Source organism: Theropithecus gelada, chromosome 3, assembly GCF_003255815.1.
Source record: "Theropithecus gelada isolate Dixy chromosome 3, Tgel_1.0, whole genome shotgun sequence".
NCBI classification, from domain to species: domain Eukaryota; kingdom Metazoa; phylum Chordata; class Mammalia; order Primates; family Cercopithecidae; genus Theropithecus; species Theropithecus gelada.
In genome coordinates, this window is record NC_037670.1 from 126504025 (window position 1) to 126524267 (window position 20243).

General features: G+C 40.4%; 1 protein-coding gene across 1 annotated transcript in view; it reads right to left on the bottom strand.

The window, feature by feature from the left end:
• RSBN1L (round spermatid basic protein 1 like) overlaps positions 1 to 20243 on the bottom strand; it is a 100963-nt gene that overhangs the window by 41354 nt on the left and 39366 nt on the right. Inside the window, exon 2 of the mRNA XM_025380329.1 lies at positions 6654 to 6770. Within this exon, the coding sequence (XP_025236114.1) occupies positions 6654 to 6770 (117 nt within the window). The remainder of the gene's footprint in view (positions 1 to 6653; positions 6771 to 20243) is intronic.

Below are 20243 nucleotides of genomic sequence, written 5' to 3' on the forward strand. Positions count from 1 at the left end.
TTTTGTTGCGTTGTTGTTGTTTGAGACAGGGTCTCACTCTGTCGCCCAGCCTGCAGTGTAGTGGTGCAATCTCGGCTCACTGCAACTTCCACCGCCTCCCGGGTTCAAGCGATTCTCCTGCCTCAGCCAATCAAATAGCTAGAATTACAGGCATGCAACACCACACCCGGCTAATTCTGTATTTTCAGTAGAGATGAGGTTTCACCATGTTGGCCAGGTTGGTCTCAAACTCCTAACTTCAAATGATCTGCCTGCCTTGGCCTCCCAAAATGCTGGGATTACAGGCGTGAGCCACCACGCCTGGCCTAAACAATATAGACTTGCTGAACCCTTGTTTTCCTTCTGGGAGTCTGGAATTTTAGTTTGTGGAAGGCAGATGGTGCCTATATGACCAATGTACAAAGAAAACCCTGGACACTAAGTTTTTAATGAGCTTCTCTGGCAGACAACATTTCACATATGTTGTCACAATTCACCACTGCAAGAATTAAGCACATCATGTGTGACAACATTGGGAAAGGACTCTTAAGAAACGTGTGCCTAATTTCTTCCAGACATTGCAACATGTGCTATTTTTCTTTGTTGATTTTATTTTGTATCCTTTCCCTGTGTGTCCCTGTGTGTGTATATTTTTTTAAAGATGGGTTCTCGCCATGTATGTATGTGTGCCTCTGTGTGTGTGTATACATACATACATACATACAGACAGACAGACAGATATTTTAAGATGGGTTCTTGCTACGTTGCCCAGGCTGGTCTCGTACTCCTGGGCTCAAGCAATCCTCCTGCCCTAGCTCCCCAAAATGCTGGGATAAGAGGTGTGAGCTACCATGCCTGCCCTCTTTCACTATAATAAATCATAGCCATAAGTACAACTATATGCTGAGTCCTCTGAGTTCTTTCAGCAAATCACAGGCCCTAGGAGTAGCCTTGGGAACCCCCAGTGGACACAGGCAAAATGCATTCTTTACATGAAACCACACTGGGGTATTAGCATTCACTAGATAGATTTAAGAGTTTTACCGGGCGACAGAGTGAGACTCCGTCTCAAAAAAAAAAAAAAAAAAACAAAACAAAACCAAACCAAAAAAAAGAGTTTTATATAATCTCTCACTCATTTCCTATCTCTACATATGAAATGCAGTAGATATGTACGCGGAAAATTTTAAAATAAGGAAAAAGGCCATTTTAAATACCAGTTTGCTTCTCCTACACGAAATAGTATTTACAGTCCATGTTAAATCTTTTTTTTTTTTTTTTTTTGAGACGGAGTCTTGCTCTGTCACCCAGGTTGGAGTGCAGTGGCGCGATCTTGGCTCACTGCAAGCTCTGCCTCCTGGGTTCACGCCATTCTCCTGCCTCAGCCTCCTGAGTAGCTGGGACTACAGGCACCTGCCACCACGCCCAGCTAAGTTTTTGTATTTTTAGTAGAGACAGGGTTTCACCTTGTTAGCCATGATGGTCTCGATCTCCTGACCTCATGATCCACCCGCCTGGGCCTCCCAACGTGTTGGGATTACAGGCGTGAGCCACCACGCCCAGTCTAAATCTATAATCCTTTAACAGAACCCAATAAAGGATCCTGACAGGTACCTATAACAGAAAGAACAGAATTGCTATCCAACTAATCTGGCCCTTCAAAAAGTGTAAGATTAGAAGTAAAATGGTGGCCAGGCACAGTGGCTCATGCTTGTAATCCCAGCACTTTGGGAGGCTGAGGCAAGTGGATTGTTTGAGGTCAGGAGTTCGAGACCAGCCTGGCCAACATGGTGAAACCCCATCTCTACTACAAATACAAAAATTAGCCAGGTGCAGTGGCACGTGCCTGTAGTCCCAGCTACTCGGTAGGCTGAGGCAGGAAAAGCGTTTGAACCAGGAAGCAGATGTTGCAGGGAGCCCAGACTGTGCCACCGCACTCCAGTCTGGGTATCACAGTGAAATTCCATCTCAAAAAAAAAAGAAAAGAAAAATGTTGATGGGAGACCCTCCCAAAAGCCACAGACAAATGCACATAGCAGACCACACACACAAAGCACACAGATACACACATGTATAGAGTCAGAGTCAGAGAGAAAGTGCCAGACTGGGAGTGAGGGAATCAGAAACAGAGATGCAGATATACCTACAGCCAGAGAGAGACAATCACAGAGGCAGAAAGAAGAGCACACAGAAACAAAGACAGCACGTGTTGTTAATGGCTAATTATGAAAAGAAAAATTAAGAAAAAACTTTTAAAATCACAAATCCATTGGCTTAATTCTACCACTAACTTTCGTATACTTTTTGTATTAATAAAGTGAAAAACAAAAGTAATTCAGAAAAATTTATAAAATTTATATCTATCTTTCTCTCTCCCCCGCCCCATTATTATATATAGGAAAAAAGTACTAACTGGCTTAGTTATTTTCAACTTTTGGCCTCTGGAGAATGAATCTGCTTTTTATGCACTGCAATGGCTGTCACTCTTCCAGCCATGAGTTACCTTCCTGTGACCTTTAGTACACTACCAATCACCTTGGACACTGGCTTCTTTTAACCCCCATTCTAACTGCTCACAAGCAAACTTATTTAAAATGCTATAATAATAAACATTTACTCTAAAAAATACTATAATCATAACACATGTTCTCACACTTTATCATTAATAAACAACATAAAAATGCCTGGGACACACTGGATACAATCAGAAAAAGCAGTTGGTGAATTTTAGTATAACATGAGACCCACTAAATAAGCTTTGTTTCAAACTTATTTGTTCCTTTAAACTATTTTGAAAAGAGCAAATAATCCAACTTTCTTAGCAAATAAACCTTTATAAGGTTTTTGCATTAATAAAAAACTTTTTATCATGCATATAATTTTATATATATTTCTAGTAAAAAAAACTTGACAGGACAGGCGTGGTGGCTCACAACTGTAATCCCAACACTTTGGGAGGCCGAGGCAGGCGGGTTGCCTGACCTCAGGAGTTTGTGACCAGCCTGGGCAACATGGTGAAACCCTGTCTCTACTAAAATACAAAAAATCAGCCCCGGGTGTGGCGGCGTGCGGCTGTAATCCCAGCTACTCGGGAGGCTGAGACAAGAAAATTGCTTGAACCCAGGAAGCAGAGGTTGCAGTGAGCCGAGACCACACCACTGCACAAAAAAAAGACACATTTTTTTTTTTTTTTTTTTGAGAACGAGTCTCACTCTGTCACGCAGGCTGGAGTACAGTGGCACAATCTCGGCTGCAGCCTCTGCCTCCTGGGTTCAAGCAATTCTCCTGCTTCAGCCTCGAGAATAGCTAGGATTACAGACAAGCACCACCACACCCGGCTAATTTTTGTATTTTTAGTAGAGATGGCATTTTACCAGGTTGGCCAAGCTGGTCTCAAACTCCTAGCCTCAAGTGGTCCACCCGCCTTAGCCTCCCAAAGTGCTGGGATTACAGGCGTGAACCACCGCGCCCAGCCTACCTGACACAATTTTTAAGAAAAACCTGGGCCGGCGCGGTGGCTCAAGCCTGTAATCCCAGCACTTTGGGAGGCCGAGACGGGTGGATCACGAGGTCAGGAGATCCAGACCATCCTGGCTAACACGGTGAAACCCCATCTCTACTAAAAAATACAAAACACTAGCCGGGCGAGGTGGCCGGCGCCTGTAGTCCCAGCTACTCGGGAGGCTGAGGCAGGAGAATGGCGTGAACCCAGGAGGCGGAGCTTGCAGTGAGCCGAGATCTGGCCATTGCACTCCAGCCTGGGTGACAGAGCAAGACTCCGTTACAAAAAAAAAAAAAAAAAACCTGGAGGAAATGAACTGGTGTGATATACTTAGCATCTATTTTAGATTTTCAAATGCCATCATCCATCAATACCTGTGTATACCATAGCTTGCAACATTATCATTAACAGAAGAAAAAAATTACAAGGATAGAATAAAAGTTGGAGGCCACAAGGAAAAAAGTGGCACACAGTAGTAGATGAAAGTATATTTTCCCTCAGCAAACTAAATGATTTGTTGTTCCAAGTCACCACCAACAAAAGATGCCTTTCCCCACCACCGCCACAAGCTCACTTGGGAAATGGCCCCACACACTAAGCAAATTCTTTCTCGTAGATAGTAACAACAGATAACACTCAGTGCTTTCAATGGGACAAGCACTGTTTTCCCAAAGAATTATGTGTTTATTCACTTAATTATCTATATACTACACACTGAGGAGAGGAGATAGTTTGGTTTTGTTTTTTTTGTTTGTTTGTTTTGAGACGGAGTCTCTCTCTGTTGCCCAGGTTGGAGTGCAGTGGCACCATCTCGGCTCACCGCAACCTCTGCCTCCTGGGTTCAAGCAATTTTCATGCCTCAGCCTCCCGAGTTGCTGGGATTATAGGCACCCACCGTAATTTTTTGTATTTTTTTAGTAGAGATGGGGTTTCGCCAAGTTGGCCAGGCTGGTCTTGAACTCTTGACCTCAGGTGATCCACCCGCCTCGGCATCCCAAAATGCTGGGATTACAGGCTTCAGACACTGCGCCCAGCCGGTTTTGTTGCTTTTCAATCACAAGGTTAATCTCTCACACATACTCACAAGAAAGATTTCATAACTATTTACTACTCAGTAGTATCTGTGAGACAGATACTATACTTGGCACTTTCCTCATACTTTCCCTCATTTAATCTTGGTAACACTGTAAGGCAGTAATTAAATTACTACTTACCTCCATTGTGAATACATTTTCCCTAAATTTTTCCATGGACATCCCAGAAGTCACAAATTAATTTTCACATCTATCTCATTCTTCTACATTATTCATCACCAGTTTCAGTTTAACTTGGTTCAAAATATCACCTAAATTTTCGTCTACTTCAAAGTTAATATTGTATATTTCTTTTTTTAAAAAAATCTCAATTTTTAGGCTGTTTTAAATTTTATTTCCATGTGTAATCTCTAGATTCACATAATTCACATTATGTTAGGAATCCAGTATTCAATCAAGAACATATGAGGCTTTTATAAAGTATTTCTAAAACAGATTCCTTCTCAAGTAACAGAATTTACAGCATGATATTTTCAAATGAATAAGAAAACTACTATCTGATTAAATCAGAAAAAATAGCTATTGGACTAAATCAAGGGTGAAGTTAAGTAAACTTGACTTTTCCTTTTCGTTTTTTTTTTTTTTTTTTTTTGAGACTGTATCTCGCTCTATCACCCAGGCTGGAGTACAGTGGTGTGATCTAAGCTCACTGCAACCTCTGTCTCCCAGGTTCAGGTGATTCTCATGCCTCAGCCTCCCAAGTAGCTGGGATTACAGATGCCCACCACCATGCCCCACTAATTTTTTATTTTTAGTAGAGACGGGATTTCACCATGTCAGCCAGGCTGGTCTGGAACTCCTGACCTCAAGTGATCCACCCACCTTAGCCTCCCAAAGTGCTGGGATTACAGGCATGAGCACCCAGCCTTAAGTAGACTTTTCAAGCATTCATCACTGGCTGCTATACAGAACTAGTGTGGTTATATTCCATTCCTGCCTCAAAGGCTTACAATCTAATTAGACAAAACAGATAGAATACACTGGCAAAAGAAACAGAACAAAGGATCATGAGCATTAACTAAGTAGCCACCAACTTAAGCTCTGACATATTTCTTCAAGGTTGAAAGAATATCATGGAAAACAAAGTTCTGATATGTTGATAACAGACAACGAATATCTGAAAACATGACAAAGAATGCAATGAAAATACAGAATCTAATACTCTTTATCTTAAATAATATAAACTACCAGTTATTTTGCTACATATGCAGTGCTGTGGTCTTTTCCCCTCTAAGCAAATATAAAGCCTTATGAACAATTAAATTAAATATGAAGTTAATTAAGGTCAACATGTTCTGATCATCAACTACCAACATGATAGCACTAGTGAATTTGCTAGATAGTGAATTCGCTAGTTGTCTAGCAACCAAATGCCACTGATTCTTACCTTGACATCTGAGTGAATTTAAGACTACCCTTACGTCTATTCTACCATAAATTCTCTCTTTACAAGCTCAGCCTTATTGACAGGAATTGTAGTATACTTATTACCCAACCACCTACCCCCCAAATTCTTCTCTCCACCCTACCCTCATATATAAATAGCAAATGAATGCAACTATAACAGAGAAAAAAAAGAATAAAACAAGGATATTCTTAAACATATAAGAAACATACTGCTTCTGATTTAGCTCAGAGTAAAATGTTCCCTCTAAATCCTAGACTATGGTATGGTGATTACAGTCAATTATTTTTAAGATCACTTCCTTCACCATCCCTATCATACTGAAACTTGCTTCGGCAATTTTTGTTGATTTCTTCCTTTTAGATTATCTAAATATAAGTAAGACTAGTAATGCAAACATAGGATTAACTTATTTTAAAATAATTTAAGAAATTAAGTTTAATGAAGCTTAACCTTTACAACTTTTTAATGGCTCACTAAATAAATATACTATAAGACATGTTACCATACAGATTAGAACTCTCCATTGTTACATTTACTTTTCATTTCCTCATCATTGTTTATTCTCCACAAAATTCAGCACCAAGTAACATTTCTTATTTTGTTCACTTAGCCAACAGAAGATACTGAACAGCAAAATAAAGTAGAACTAAAATCATTGAATAAAACTTACTTTTCAGCAAAATCTTTACTTCTCCATTCTCTTTCTTGATCTCATTCATTACTTTATGTTTCTTTTTCTCTCTCTCTTTTTCTTTGTCTCTCTCTTTAATTTTGTCCTTGATTTTATCTGGAAGACAAAACGGAAGAAATATTTAAAATGAAAAAATTACAATTTTATTTATCTGCACAAACTATAGGTAAATTTCTGGAATTACAATACACAAAGAAAATCAGAATGAGGAACAAATATGTGTTTTCTTTTTCCTCTCAGGTTTTGGGGAATATTTCTAAATTTCCTTTTTTTACTGAATATGAAACACATATTGTCAAAATTTATCATTATACATTTTATTCTAAGTATTCTTCACCTACTTCATGTCAACCAAAATATTAAATTTATTTCATATCACTTAACTAACTTTAGCTGAAGCAAAAGCTACAGTGGAAAAGTGCTAGTGCTGAAATTGAGCATCTATGGATTAGCAACATAAGAGAAAAATTACTTGATCTCAGTTTCCTAATCTGTAAAATAGTAGCTGATACCTTCCTCACATGGTTAATATAAGGATTACATGAAAAAAGATGTAAAATGACTAAGTAGAGCCGAGCACATATAAGACTACATGTTGGTTCCCTTACCCTTGGCTCCTTTTAAAAATAGTATGACTCAATCTGACTATGTGGTGATACTATGATATTTAAATAAAGGGCATAATAACTCTAGGAATCATTCATTTGCACTCTAAAACTTGAAACAAAATATTTGATATCCTATTAAATTCTTCTTTGTTTAAATGACTTCCTTTGCACCCAGCAAAAGGCAAAATATAGAGAAGGATATAAAGCTTTGCCCTCAAAAATCTTATTATTGATTACAAAACCATGATGGAAATACACAAGATGTGAAATATCCCAGAACATAGTAGAGATTATAGAGTATATATACATACTGCATAATCCCTTAAAAATCACTCCTTACGGCCAGGCGCAGTGGCTCAAGCCTGTAATCCCAGCACTTTGGGAGGCCGAGACGGGCGGATCACGAGGTCAGGAGATCGAGACCATCCTGGCTAACACGGTGAAACCCCGTCTCTACTAAAAAATACAAAAAACTAGCCGGGCGAGGTGGCGGGCGCCTGTAGTCCCAGTTACTTGGGAGGCTGAGGCAGGAGAATGGCGTAAACCCGGGAGGCGAAGCTTGCAGTGAGCTGAGATCCAGCCACTGAACTCCAGCCCGGGCGACAGAGCGAGACTCCGTCTCAAAAAAAAAAAAAAAAAAAATCACTCCTTACTTTCCTTTCTATAAATACTACCATAACCCAAGTCCTAATCATGTAATGATTACATTACTGTCTATATAAGCACTGTCCTGATCTAGACAGTAATCTAAATCTGAATCGAAAAACAATTTTATTAATTTTAATAATGTATTTTGCTTAACCCAACAGGTCCAAAACATTATAATTTCAACACCGAACTGATATTTTTAAATTATGAGATATTTTACATTTTTTCTTAAGATTTCAAAATCTAACGTATATTTTACATTTATGACACATCTCAATTTGAAACTAGTTCCACTTTAAGTGCTGAAGAGTCACATAAAACTAGTGGCTACCACACTGAATAGCACAGGTCTACACTACTTAAATAAATTTTCAAAAAATTAAATCCATGTGATTAATAAACATTTTTAAACTAATTAAGACATTATTTTCACCTATAAAACTGACAACTTTTTTTTTTTTTTTAATTGATAACACTCCAAGCATATGAGAGTACAGCAAACAGGAATTCACTGACTCGACAAATACGTAGTCTGAGTATAAAAAAAGGGTTAGGGATACAGGGGTGAATAAACTAGATAAACTCCCTATCTGTCCACATATAACTTAACTTCTGGAATAGATTAAAGTGTTTCCACACTTCTGATTGGTTTGCTACTCTTACTTTCTGATGTTAAAGTCCTTGAAATCCTGTCATAGGCTGCTGTCTAGCTATAAAATGTTACTCCAGGTCAGGTACAGTGGCTCGCGTCTATAATCCCAGCACTTTGGGAAGCCAAGGTGGGCGGATCACCCGAGGTCAGGAGTTCAAGACAAGACTGCCCAACGTGACAAAACCCCGTCTCTACTAAAAATATAAAAATTAGCCATGCGTGGTGGTGCATGCCTATAATCCCAGCTACTTAGGAGCATGAAGCAGGAGAATCGCTTGAACCAGGGAGGCGGAGGTTGCAGTGAGCCAAGATCGCGCCACTGCACTCCAGCCTGGGTGGCAGAGTGAGACTCTATATCGGGGGGAAAAAAAAAGTTACTCCAAGTATCTGGAGCTTAGACACATTATATTAGATAATATTTCCTAAGTAAACTTTTAACAAGATGAACTATTTATATATCACTTAAAATTGCAACTGAAAAAAGTCACCTAAAATGTCTCCACATTTCTTTTTCTAATCATTTATGTTAATCTTATCAACTTAGAAGTAGTATTTTAATAACTATTAAACTTTATTAAAGTATAATATTAATGTAATAAAATGGAGATACTTGTGAAACAGCAACACAGAATCCTTCTGTGTTCCCTTCCAGTCTTTACATAACACCCCTAAAGGTACTCACGATCCTGACTTGTAATCATACAGGTTAAAATAACTATGAACTTTTTTTTTATTTTTTTGAGACAAAGTCTTGCTCTGCAGCCTAGGCTGGACTGCAGTGGCACGATCTGAGCTTACTGCAACCTCCACCTCCCAGGTTCAAGCAATTCTCCTGCCTCAGGCACCAAGTAACTGGGATTGCAGGCGCACACCACCGTGCTTGGCTAATTTTTATATTTTTAGTGGAGAGGCGGTTTCGCCATGTTGGCCAGGCTGGTCTCGAACTCCTAACCTCAAGTGATCTGCATGCCTCGGCATCCCAAAACGCTGGGATTACAAGCGTGAGACACCACACGTAGCCAACAACTAACTGTAAACTTTCAATAGCATACATTCACAATATAAGCCTACCACAATCACAAGACATATTTTTCAGAATGAAATCAAACTAGCTTCTAGGGAAATTGTACTAGCTTCTAGCAAAATTGTAGCTTCTAGGGAAACTATTGTACACTATGACTCAATTATTTTTAAACTTTAGAAATATACATACATTCCAAAAAGAAACTGAAAGATAACCCGTTATTAAAAGCCATTATTTAAAATTATTTAATTACCTCATCTCTACTAAATTATTATAATTAATTATTTAATTAATTATTTAATTACCCCATCTCTACTAAAAATATAAAAAATTAGCTGGGCATGGTGGCGGGTGCCTTTAATCCCAGCTACTTGGGAGGCTGAGGCAGGAGAATCGCTGGAACCCAGGTGGCAGAGGTTGCAGTGAGCCAAGATGGTGCCACTGCACTCCAGCCTGGGCAACAGAGTGAGACTCCATTTCAAAAAAAATGAAAAAGAAAAAGCCACTTCTAGATCTTTACATACAGAAGTGATTATGATGGAAAACAGTGCCCTGGCAACACTGTTTACTACAATACATTACTCCTAACAAGACTAGAATTCTTATTCAGTTTTTATTCATTTCTTTCTGTGACCAAGAATTTGTATGGTTTTATCCTTCACAGTCTAATCTCAGACTTGGGAAACATTCGTAACTGACCTTATCATCGTAATTCTCAGAATAAAAGTAAGAACTCTGCCACCATAAAAGCAAGAAACTATCTGTTTGAAAAGTCAAACTAAATATAAGGGTTACACATTTTATTTAAAAATAAAAAGAGGAATCATGACAATGTCTTACGGGCTAAAGAATACACAAACAGATCAATGGAACAAAACAGCGAGTCCAGAAATACATCCACTTAAATACAAGCAATTTATCTTTGACAAAGGAGCAAAGGCTATATAATGGAGATATAATGAAGATAAAAGTCTTTTCAACAAACAGTACTGGAACAACTGGGAGAGGTGGTATGTGCTAGAAAATAACACAGAAGAAAATCTAGATGACCAGGGATTCTGGGTTTTTAGATTCAGCACCAAAGGCACAATAGATTAAAAAAAGAATTGATAAGCTGGATTTCATTAAAATTAAAATTTTCTGTTCTGCAAAAGACACAGTCAAGAGACTAAAAAGAAGCCACAGACTATAAGAAAATACTTGGTAAAGATGAATCTGATAAAGGGTTATTATCCAAAAAAAGATAACTCTTAAAACTCAATAATAAGAAAACAAACTATTAAAAATGGACCAGGCCGGGCACAGTAGCTCAAGCCTGTAATACCAGCACTTTGGAAGGCTGAGGCAGGCGGATTGCTAGAGCCCAGGAGTTTAAGACCAGCTTGGGCAACATGATGAAACCCCATCTCTACTAAAAGTACAAAAATTAACTGGGCGCGGTGATGCATGCCTGTAGCCCCAGCTACTCGGGAGGCTGAGGTGGGAGGTTTAGGTGAGAGGGTGAGGTGGTAGGATCACTTGAGTCCAGGAGGCAGAGGTTGCAGGGAGCCAAGATCGTGCCACTGCACTTAAGCCTAGATGAACAAGTGAGACCCTGTCTCAAAAAAAAAAAAAAAAAAGACCAAAGACCTTAACAGACACCTCGCCAAAGAAGATATACAGATAGCAAATAAGCATATGACAAGATGTGCCACTCCTCATGTCATCAGGAAAACACAAATAAAAACAATGAGATACCACTACACACCTATTAGAATGACCAAAATCCAGAACATTGACAACACCAAATGCTGGCAAAAATACAGAGCAACAGGAACTCTCATCTGCTGCTGGTGGGAATGTAAAATGGTACAGCCACTCTGGAAGGCTGTTTAGCAGTTTATTACAAAACTAAATATATTCTTATCATATGTTCCAGCAATCACAGGCTTTGGTATTTATCTAAAGGAGCTGAAAACTTATGTCTACACAAAAATCTGTACCACAATATTTACAGCAGGTTTACTCATAATTGGCAAAACTTGGGAGCAAGCATAATGTCCTTTAGGTAGCACATTCAGACAATGGAATATTCTTCAGCACTAAAAAGAAGTGAGCTATCAAGCCATGCAAAGACATGGAGGAAATGTAAATACATACTAAGTAAAAGAAGCGGTGTGAAAAGGCTACATAATGTATGCTTCTGACCATATGACATTCTAGAAAAGGCAAAACTATGGAGACTTTAAATAAAAAGATCAGTGGTTGCCAGGGTATAGAGGGGAGGAGGGATGAATATAGGCAGAACACAGAGGATTTTTAGGACATTTAAAATATTCCGTACTTTATTATGGTGGATACATGTCATTACACGTTTGTCCAAACCCATGAAAATTTATACCACCAAGAGTGACTCCTAATGTACACGATAGACTTTGGGTGGTAATGATGTGTTAATGTAAGTTCATCAGTTGTAACAAATGTACCACTCTGGTAGGGGATGTTAATAATGGGGAAGGCCGAGGCAGGCAGATCACGAGGTCAGGAGATCGAGACCATCCTGGCTAACACATTGAAACCCGGTCTCTACTAAAAATACAAAAAATTAGCCAGGCATGGTGGTGGGTGCCTGTAGTCCCAGCTACTTGGGAGGCTGAGGCAGGAGAATGGCATGAATCCGGGAGGCGGGGCTTGCAGTGATCCAAGATCGTGCCACTGCACTCCAGCCCGGGCGACAGAGCAAGACTCCGTATCAAAAAAATAAATAAATAAATAAAAAATAATGGGGAAGGCTATGCATGTGTTGGGGGAGAGGGTATATGAGAAGTCTGTACCTTCTGCTCAATTTTGCTATGAACCTAAAGCTGCTCTAAACATGAGGTCAACTTTTTAAGGCATAAATAAGTAAATACAAAGGGGAGTGGGGGGAACAGATGCAAACAGACCTATGATATAGTTTAAACCCAAACGGCCAAAGGAATCTAAGAATGGAAGAAAGAAGAAGGAATACATGACTAAGTTACTATCAACCCAGAACAAAAAGGAAATTATATATGTGGAAAAATGAACATGGGCTAAACACATACCTTTTAAACACATATAAAGTATGTGTTTAGCCCACACATAAAGGTTAAGATATAAAAAGAAACTCATTAAAATAATTTTGTTTGTTTTTTTGAGACAGGGTCTTCCTCTGTCACACGGGCTGGAGTGCAGTGGCATGACCACAGCTCACTGCAGCCTTGACTTCCCAGGCTCAAGCGATCCTCCTACCTAAGCCCCTCAAGTAGCTGGGACAACAGGTGCACGCCATCACACCCAGCTAATTTTTTAATTTTTTGTAGAGACAGGGTCTCACTGTGTTGCCCAGGCTGGTCTCAAACTCCTGTGCTCAAGCTCTCCACCTACCTCAGACTCCCAAAGTGCTGAGATTATAGCAGTGAGCCACTGTGCCCAGCCTAAAATAATTTTAAACAAAACATAAATGGGATCTTCAGAAATACGGTGAACTTACGATTTAGCAGTACAAGCCATATACGCTTCAGTGTAATATGTATCTCATTCACCCAATACACTTCTATTAAGTATGTATGGATTTAGGAAATAAAGATGAATAATAATACTGCACTAAGAATCTTACAGTCAACAAATGCCAGTTGATTCTTATTGTAACTACCACTTTGGAACATCAGTTATTAGCAACAAAATAATCTCATCTGGTTTCAATAAAATTCACTAGTCTCTATTATTATTAAAGTCGTGAGGGCTCCCAAGGTGTCAGTAGTGGACACTGCCTTCACTTCTGTTCTGACCTTGCAGCTACAGGGTCCCCAGAAACCTTGAAGAAATCCCTGTTTACCACCTCCTTCCAACTGCAGCCATACAGACCTCAAAATTAGGGCAGAAAAATCAGATTAAAGAAAGCTAGTAACTCTTACATGGAATGAATAAAAAGAATTCCACACACAAAAACACCACAATGGAAGCTGCAGACAGAGAGAAGACTATAAAAGAAGTGAAAGGAAAAAGCAGACCACATTTAAAACAGCAAAGGCCTACTGACTTCTCAACAGCCACAAGCCAGCAGAATATTTTCAATATGCTAAAAAAAAAAAAATAAGTGGCACTATCAAAATGGCAGAGCAGAAGCCATCTGGCTTCACTCTTCCCCAAAGAAAACCAAAAGCAAATATCCAGGATCAAGACTATCGCTAGCAATATCCCAGAACTCAAACCTGAGGTGCAGATGATCCCCAGGGCCACAGGGAAATTTAAAACTCCAAATAGATGGTAAGAGAAACCAACTTCTGTGATTCCCCTCCCCAGACCTGCAAGGCACCCCATGGAAAAATCCCCCAAGACTCAAAGTTTTACATTAGAAAACGTAAGAATGAGGCAGACAGCCAGCTTCTTTATCATCTTGGGTTCTCCTGCAGGAAAACCATTCCTGCCTTAATCCACAAGAAGCATTGCAAGTGCCTGTAGGGAGAAAAAGCCCTGATGGCAGCTGGAGACAGTCCAGGAAACTCTGCAGTTTATCTCAGCCAAAAAATTAGGCCAAATCAGGGTGGCTGTTGAGCAGCACCACACCACAGGAGGCAAGCTCCATGGGTCTTCTGGGCATGAACCTGCAGCCAGCCCTCCCACACGGCGGGAGTATCCTTTGTAGGATCAACTCCCACCCCCTGCCAGCCGCGCCTCCACCCCGTCATTGGGGATAGGCAGTCCTCTGAACATTTGCCCCAAATAGGCGAACTTGGGCTTACTGCGACATCTAGTGCTGAAAAGGAGGCAGCAATATGGAATTAAAGGGATTCGACAGACAACCGCACAAAACCACTAAGCAAATAAACTCTGTAAGGACCAAAACAAGCCAGACACCAGACACTGAAGACCAGAATACATAAATAATCCTTCAATGCAAAGCCACAGACATAAGACCGCAAGACACAACAGCAAACAGGCAGCCATCACCCCCCCAAAGCAAGGAGCCAGTGACCAACCCTAACAAAACAGCGACATGTGAGCTCTCAGATCAAAACTTCAAAATAGCAGTTTCAAGGAAACTCAGACAACTCCAAGATAACATAGATAAGCAATTTAGGAATTTATCAGAGAAATTTAACAAAGATATTGAAATAATGGAAAAAAAAAGAAATCCTGGAACTGGGAAATGCATTTGCTGCAATGAAAAATGCACTACAGGCTCTCAACAGTAGAAAGAATAAAGCAGAAGAAAGAATCAGTGAACTTAAAGACTAATTATTTGAAAATACACAGAAGAGAAAAAAGAATAAAAAGGAGCAAAGCATGACTACAAGATATAGCGAATAACCTCAAAACAAACATAAGAGTAGTTTCAAGGAGTAGAGAAAGAAGGGGCAGTAAACTTGTTTTAAAAAATAATCCTTTTCAATTGTGTTTGCAGCCACCGCCACACCACTGTCTCTCTCTAAGGCCGGCACCACCTCTAGCTCACTGAGCTCCAGCCTAAGGAGAAGGTGGGTAAGTAAGGAGGCCTCTATACCATAGTTCCTACAAAGCTGACTGCCCGTAAATTGACCAGTGTGGTAAAGCAGCCAGGAGGTCGCTCACAAGAGTGTGCCCTCTACTGGAAGGGTAAAGACACATCATCATCACAGGCCTGGTATTACGTGAAATTACACGTTACCAGAAGTCCACCGAACAACTGATTCACAAACTTCCTTTCCGGCGTCTAGTGCAACAGATTGCTCAGGGCTTTAAAACACATCTGCGCTTCCAGAGCACAGTTATTGGTGCTTTGCAGGAGGCAAGTGAGGCTTAACTGGTTGGCCTTTTTTGAAGACACCTACCTGTGTGCTATCCATGCAAAACATGTAACAATTATGCCAAAAGGGACAGGCGCGGTGGCTCACGCCTGTAATCCCAGCACTTTGGGAGGCCAAGGCGGGCAGATCATCTGAGGTCAGGAGTTCGAGACCAGCCTGGTGAACATGGTGAAACCCCGTTTCTCTAAAAATACAAAAAATTAGCCAGGCGTAGTGGCACGTGCCTGTAATCCCAGCTACTCAGGAGGCTGAGGCAGGAAAATCGCTTGAACCTGGAAGGTGGAGGTTACAGTGAGCTGCGATCACGCCACCGTACTGCAGCGTGGGCAACAAGAGCAAAACTCCATCTCAAAAGAAAGAAAAAAAAAACCAATTATGCCAAAAGACATCCAGCTAGCACACCACTAATACGTGGATGTATTATCCTTTTTCACATTGCTATAAAGAACTACCTGAGATAGAAAAAAAGTTTAATTGACTCACAGTTCTACATGGCTTGAAAGGCCTCAGGAAACCCACTATCGTGGCAGCACGATAGTGCTGGAGAAGCAAGCACTTTCTTCACAAGATGGTAGGAGAGACAGAGTGAGGGGGGAACTGCCAGACACTTTTAAACCAGCAGATCTCGTGAGAACTCACTCACTATCATAAGAACAGCATGGGGGAAAACTGCTGCCATGATCCAATCACCTCCCACCAGGTCCCTCCCTCAACAGGTGTGGATTACAATTCAAGATGAGATTTGTGTGGGGATACAGAGCCAAACCATATTGGTGGGGAATATGCTCAAGAATCCAGTATGATGGCAAACATTTCATTCTCCCACGAGAAAAAAATTATCTTCTTCCCATTACTGGTAGTTCTGAACGTTAGATTTTTTTCCCCACCATGGGGTCAAAAGGTGCCTAAGTATGTGATTGTGAATGGAAAAACAGGTGACAGAAATCAGGTAATGGCAGTTTTTCCATGTTCATTTGTGTGTGAATTTTTAATATAAATGCAGGGATGTAAAGCATTAATGCAAGTCAAAATGTTTCAGTGAACGAGTTTCAGCAGTTCAACTTTATAAAGAAACCTGTTAAATTTTTTCTGAAAAAAATAAATAAAACATAATCCCAGAAAACCTTCCAAACCTGGAGAAAGATACGTGTCCAGACACAGGAAGGTCAGAGATCACCAAACATATTCCACCAAAATAAGACTACCCCAAGGCATGTCAAATTATCAGAGAAAAAGGACGAACATAGGATTTTACAAAGCAGTAAGTGAAAAGAAGCAAGTATCATATAAAGAGCTCCGATTAGCCTGACAATAAACCTCTCAACAACTATACATGGAGGAAGTAGGACAACATATTCAGAAGCTCTTCAATCTGAAACAAAGGGGTGCTAACATACAAAAAAAAATTGAAGGTACAAAACTCATGGGTAAAAGTACACAAATTCAGAATACCCTAACACTGTAACTGTGGTGTATAATCCACTCATATTTTTGGCATCAAGTATAATAGGTAAATGGGCAGGGCGCATGCAGTAGCTTACGCCTGTAATCCCACACTTGGGAAGGTCGAAATGGGCAGACTGCTTGAGATCAGGAGTTCCAGACCATCCTGGCCAACAAGGTGAAACCCCATTTTTACTAAAAATACAAAAACTAGCCAGGCACAGTGACGCGTGCCTGTAATCCCAGCTACTTGGGAGGCTGAGGCAGGAGAATCGCTTGAACCCAGGAGACCAAGGTTGCAGAGCAGAGATCGCACCACTGCACTCCAGCCCGGGCAACAGAGTGGGTGAGACTCCATCTCAAAAAAAAAAAAAAAAAGATAAATCTATCAGAAATAACCATGGCAACCTGTTAAGAGATGGGAAATATGAAAAGATCGACATTAAGAGAAGAAAAGTCAAAATGTGATGGAAATTGACTTAAAGAGGTTTTGTTTGTTTAAGTTTTTCCTTGGTATCTTTCTGATCAAAGTTAGTTGACATCTGTTTAAAATAACTTGTGGTCGGGCACAGTGGCTCACGCCTGTAATCCTAGCACTCTGGGAGGCCTAGGCAGGCAGACCACCCGAGGTCAGGAGTTCCAGACCAGCCTAACCAACACGGAGAAACCACGTCTCTACTAAAAATACAAAATTAGCCCGGCGTGGTGGCAAATGCCTGTAATCCCAGATACTCAGGAGGCTGAGGCAGGAGAATCACTTGAACCCAGGAGGCAGAAGTTGTGGTGAGCCAAGATCACACCATTGCACTCCAGTCTGGGTAACAAGAGCAAAACTCCATTTCAAAAAATCAAAAACAAAAAAACCTTGTTATTTCTAGAAGATATTTTTGCAAGCCCCACAGTAACCACAAAGCAAAAACCTACCATAGATACCCTAAAAAAAAGGCAATGAATTAAAACATACTACTAGAGAAAAATCACTTAAACACAAAAGGAAAACAGGAAGAAAGAAGAGAGGAAAACAACCAGAAAATAAGTCCTTATCTATTGATAAAAATATTGAATAAAAATAGACTAAACTATCCAATTAAAAGACATAAATTGGCCGGGCGCGGTGGCTCAAGCCTGTAATCCCAGCACTTTGGGAGACCGAGACAGGCGGATCGCGAGGTCAGGAGATCAAGACCATCCTGGCTAACACGGTGAAACCCCGTCTCTACTAAAAAATACGAAAAACTAGCCGGGCGAGGTGGCGGGCGCCTGTAGTCCCAGCTACTCGGGAGGCTGAGGCAGGAGAATGGCGTAAACCCGGGAGGCGGAGCTTGCAGTGAGCTGAGATCCGGCCACTGCACTCCAGCCTGGGCAACAGAGCGAGACTCCGTCTCAAAAAAAAAAAAAAAAAAAAAAAAAAGACGTAAATTGTTGGGAGGCCAAGACGAGTGTAACGCTTGAGCCCAGGAGTTTGAGACCAGCCCAGCAACGCAGCGAGACTCCCCATCTCTACAAAAAATACAAAAATCAGCCAGGCCAGGTGGTACATGCCTGTAGTCCCAGCCACTCGGTAGGCTGAGGTGGGAGGACCACCTGAGCCCCAGAGGCATAGGTTACAGTGAGCCGAGATGGCACCACTGCACTCCAGCCTGACTGACATGGTGAAACCCCAACTCAAAAAAAAAAAAAAAGAAAAAAGAAAAGAAAAAATTAGCCAGGCATGGTGGCGTGTACCTGTAGTCTCAGTTACCTGAGAGGCTGAGGTAGGGGGACCACATGAGCCTGGGAAGTTGGAGCTGCAGTGAGCCATGACCACATCACTGCACTCCAGCCTGGGTGACAGAGACCCTATCTCAAAAAAAAATGGGGCGGGGGGGTCAGCAAATGATCTAGATAGGCATTTTTCAAAAAACATACAAATGGCCAACAAGTACATGAAAAAAGAATCAACATCACTAATCATCAGGAAAATGCAAATTAAAACCATGAGATATAGTCTCACCCAAGTTAGAATGGCTTTTACCAAAAACACACACATAAAAAACATGCTGGCAAGGATGCAGAAAAAGGAGAACACTTGTACACTGTTGGTGGAAATGCAAACTAGTTCAACCAATATGGAAACTAGTATGAAGGTTCCTCAAAAAACTAAAAATAGAACTACCATATGATCCAGCAATCCTACTGCTGAGAACCTACCCAAAAGAAAGGAAATCAGTGTTATCAAAGAAATACCTGCGCTTCCATGTTTACTGTACTATTTACAATAGCCAAGACAGAGAATCAACCTAAGGTTTCATCAATGAATGAATGGATAAAAAAATGTGGTACATATACACAATGGAATATTATTCAGCCTAAAAAGAGAAGGAAATCTCATCACTGGCAGCAATGTGGATGGAACTGGAGGTCACTATGTTAAATGAAATAAAGCAGGCACAGAAATTCTGCATGTTCTCACCCATATGTAAGAACTTAAAAAGTGGATCTAATGAAGGTAGAGAGTCGATAAGCAGTTACTAGAGGCTAGGAACGGCAGAAAGAAGGGAAGGATGAAGAGAGGATGATTAATAGGTACAAAATACAGTTACAAGAGCCAGGCTCACACACATGTAATCCCAGCTACTCAGGAGGCTGACGTATGAGAATCACTTGAGGCCAGGAGTTTGAGAACAGCCTGGGCAACATAAAGACGTCTGCATCTCTTAACAAAAAAAAAAAAAGTTGGGTTTTTTTCTTTTTTAACTAGTTGGGCATGATGGCACATGCCTACACACCAAACTACCCAGGTGGATCCCCTGAGTCCACGAGTTCAAGAATGAAGCGAGCTATGAACCCTGCACTGCAACTCTAGCTTGGCTGACAGAGTAAGACCCAATCTCTAAAAAAGTAAAAATAAACCCAATGGGAGGATCACTTGACCCTAGGAATTCGAGGCTGCAGTGAGCTATAGCCATGCCATTACATTCCAGACTGGGTGACAGAGTAAGACCCTGTCTCTAAAGTAAATATCAAAAAATAAGCCTGAGAAACAAAGCAAGATACTGTCTCTACAAAAACCTTTAAAAAAAAAAAATTACCCAGGCATGGTGGTACACACCTGTAGTTCTAGCTACTCAGGGGGCTGCAGTGAACTATGACAGTGTCAAGGCACTTCTGCCTGGGTGACAGAGCAAGACTCTATCTCTAAAACAAAAACTAGAATAAACATGTCAACAATCCATTTACCTGGAATCTTCAGAATTATCTACCAGATAACAGAAGACTGTCATTTTTTAATTATTCTCATGACTTTTTAAAATGTACTACATACTTCCTAGCTTCCTAAAATATAATATACCTTAATTATGACAAAAATTTTTAACTATCATCATTCTCACACTGATGACCTCAAAAATAGAAAAAAAAATTTTT